Source organism: Microtus ochrogaster, chromosome 6 (assembly GCF_000317375.1).
Source record: "Microtus ochrogaster isolate Prairie Vole_2 chromosome 6, MicOch1.0, whole genome shotgun sequence".
NCBI lineage: Eukaryota > Metazoa > Chordata > Mammalia > Rodentia > Cricetidae > Microtus > Microtus ochrogaster.
Window position 1 is genome coordinate 60,347,839 of NC_022013.1, and position 3,772 is coordinate 60,351,610.

The 3,772-nt window shown below is 37.0% G+C and overlaps 1 protein-coding gene across 1 annotated transcript in view; it reads right to left on the minus strand.

The window, feature by feature from the left end:
- Positions 1-3,772, minus strand: part of Parg (poly(ADP-ribose) glycohydrolase) — a 103,488-nt gene that overhangs the window by 50,934 nt on the left and 48,782 nt on the right. Inside the window, exon 8 of the mRNA XM_026779985.1 lies at positions 3,108-3,265. Coding sequence (XP_026635786.1) covers positions 3,108-3,265 — 158 coding nt within the window. The remainder of the gene's footprint in view (positions 1-3,107; positions 3,266-3,772) is intronic.

Here is a 3,772-nt window from a genome sequence, read left to right on the forward strand (position 1 = left end):
GGGAGGGGACGCAGACATGAACAAACTTTGTTGTTGCTTCCATTTCTTGGGCATTCTCGGAATACTCTGCTTTGACAAGGTAGTCAGACCACATCTGAGCATAAGACGATGTTTAGGCCTCATTTCTATAGTTGAGGCAGATGCTCTCTGAAACATATACAATCTTCCCTGCCTGGAAACTCCCACAAAAAGGACAACATTGAGCCACAACAGACACATCAGTGGGTAGAAACAGTCATCGTTCTTGTTGCTTGTTAGGTTAGAGTCATTAAAAAAACACCACCTGGGGCAGGAGAGATGACTCTGGTTAAGAGAAGTGATTGCTCTTCTAGAGGACCCAGGTTCAATTCCCAGCACCCATATGGCAGCTGACAACTGTCTGTAACTCCAGTTTCACGGCACCTGATACTCTTATACCAATACACATAAAATAAAATGAAGACAACAACAACCACCAAACAAAAACCACACCACCTCTTAAGAGGAGGCAGGTATACACTGCTGAAGAGGACTGTCCAGCAGACGCTGAAAACTTGACCTGTGAACTGAATCTTGAAGGAGGAATAAAAACCACATGAAAAGAGGGCAATCCAGAAAGTTGTAAGGTTTAAAAAACAGACAATTTCTACTAGGAACAAAGGATTTAGCCTGCCTGGTCTCTATAACTAGTGCACTTGACACACAGTGAGGAATACAGTGGCTGTTTGCTGTCTATTGAGCTACACAGAATGTATACATTTTTTTGTTTGCTAATGTTCCCCTTTGTGTTGATAGTATAGGCTAATTGTATGATTGGGATTTCCCTTCATTTTTTAATGTTTGCGAGCCCTTGCTATAACTTGGAAATTATGGTAGCCTGAGAGTATTCTTTTTTGTTTTGTTTTTGTTTTTAGAGACAGATTTTCTGTGTCGTCCAGTAGACCAGGCTGGGCTCAAACTCAGTTACTACCTGCTTCTGCCTAACATATGAGATTAAAGGTGTGTGTTACCTGGCTGAGTATTCTTATATTTAAATAATTTCATATTTTTTATTTGCTTTAAAAATCCTATAAATGTACTTAAGACTTAATTTTGATTTTTTTAAATTAAAAAAATTGCATCAGCTCCTAATCAGCTTTATTCTAGAATTCTTCTCATCTCCAGGGAGAGAAGGATTTTGTAACTGTAAGGTTTACTCTGGTTCCGCAGCTGCCTTCCCAGCATCTTTAGAAGCCACTGTGACTGGAAGACAACTGTAGAACAAGAGGTTCTGAGTGGCTGGCAGGCCTTTGAAATTAGCACTATGGTACTGGGGAAATTTATGAATATATTTCTGCAATGTCATGTCGAGCTGTCAGAAATTCTGCCTATATAAAATAAGCTGCACTAAAAACAATGAGCAAACCCACTACCCAGATCTCAGTCTCTAAATGAAAGGAACCAAGGACTCTTAGAAAATGGTTGGCTTCAGGGCTGGGGAATGGATAATATAAGCTAAAATAGGTTATGACTCCAAAGGGAAGGTAATGCTCAAAAAGATGATGGGAACTTGCCAAAAGTACAAGAGCATATGTTTAAATAACTCTAATGACCAAAAAAAATTATAAATAGCAAAATGAATAATAATTGCATTAAATTTTATGATGTCCAATAAAGTCTATTGGAATATTAAAAGTATAGAAGTTATGGAATGGATCTTCCTTATATAACAGAATTTCAGTTAATAAACACAGAAAATAAAATAGAAAAATTACAATAGGCAAATACTATCATAATAAATGCAGAAAAGACCAACCAACAGATGCTAAAACTATTGTGGAAAAATGTGAGCTCATCTGCAGTATTTTACTTTTCCTCAGAAAGTAAGTTCTTTTTCAGTGGGAAAACCCAGGCGACATGACCTTGGCTAGCTGAACCAACCCTAAGATGAATTATAAGCCCATTAATGTGAAGAGCTGAGGACAATTTTGTGATATTTCTGCCCAAGACCACGGTCTAGTCCTGTGACATAGCTTACACATATAATCTTAGCAGCAGGAGACTGAGGAAGGAAAACCACTGAGAATTTGAGGTCAGCCTGGACTACAGAGTAAGAGAGATCTTGTCTCAAAAAAAAAGAAAAAAAAAGCATGACCTCATTTTCATTGTGAAATAACATTAGCAAAGTTCAGATGGAAAACGTTTTACAAGATAACTAATGAGTAGTCTTCAAGGAGGCCAAAGTCAAAACAGGAAGGAAAAATTCTAAGGAACAGATGAAGGAATTTAAGCAGACACATGTAATGTATGGTGCTAGGTATGAGCTGGATCAGAAAAAAGGTACAGAGAAATTGTAAAAATTCATAAGGCCGCAGGTCAGAAAAGTGCTAGATCAGTATTGCTGCCTAGTTGTGATTATTTTTATTATAGTGCAAAAGGTGTTAAAGCAAAACTGCATGAGCTGTACACAGAAACTCTTGGGTTCTATTTCTGCACCTTTTGTTTAAATCTCAAAGTAAGTTTTTAAGAAACTACACTATTACAAAATGGTGAATTAAATAAAAAGTTCCAGTGTAAGATTCTACTTCAAAGATAAAAAGTGACTGAGATGCGGGTTTGTACTTACGTTAAGGCTGTTCCTAACTGGTGCACTGCCTGCAGTTCAACACCCTCAGAACCCTGGAACTTGCTGTGTAGACCAGGTTGGCCTTGAACTAACAGAGATCCACTTGCCTGTGACCTCTGTCAAGTGCTGGATTAAAGGCATGTGCCACCATGTCTACTGACTTTATATTTTTATGCAGGGTCTTTACAGAAATGAGGGCTTTTATTTCCATTTTTAAAACTGCTTCATCATAAGATTATAATATGTAGTAAACGTTCCTGTGAATAATCGAACTGAGCAACAGATGGAACACAAACATTCAGAGGAGGACAGTCTAAGAGCATGCAGAAGACACAGGCACAGGGTAACTGAGATGAAGCCTCGTTGTGACTGCCTGGCCCTAGGGTTCTGATCAAGCTCTTTACCTCTGTGAACTTTAATTATCATGTCTGAAAAATGGTCAAAACATCACCTGAACAAATGTTTATTAACTCTAGAATATTCGTTTCTTCCACCCTTCACAAGGTACTCTCTGAAAACATACCGATTGAAGTTAATGTCTGGGTAACTAGAATACTCCGATTTCATCTTGGCATTCCGTCGGGGGAATGTGCAGAAGAAAGCATTAGCTAAAAGACTAGCGATCTGTTCCTGTGACATGGTGATAGAATGATTCATCTTCTGCTTCAGAAGCGGTATTGGCTGATGAAGGAAACAAAAATACAGATGAGAAACGCAATAATTAGTTTAGCAATTTTGAAGACAGAGGTACCAAATTGCATTTTCTAAATTAAAGCAAGAATAATTTCAAGCCATCCTTGAGTCCTTAAATCAGGAATACTGTTAAAGTCAAGGGTTGATTATCGGAGACGATAAGAAAAGTGTACTCATTTGACAAGGTGTAGATTTTTAATCAATAATGATACTAAAGAGAACACAAAATATTATTTACCAGGGAAAACCAAGATACCTCAGCAAATAAACATTAACAAATTACCCTTGTAGTGAAAATTAAAAGAAGTTGGAAAAAAATGCAATACCGAGTTTAACTATTATTGTATATGTTATGTTCTTGCATTAAAAATGGTGGGATGCAGTACTTTTTCTAAGTCCCAAACAAAATAATTAATATGATTGAATAAATAAGTCATTTTCCTCCTATTCTAAACCACACTGCATACTGCTAATTTCTTTTTTTTTTTTTTTTTT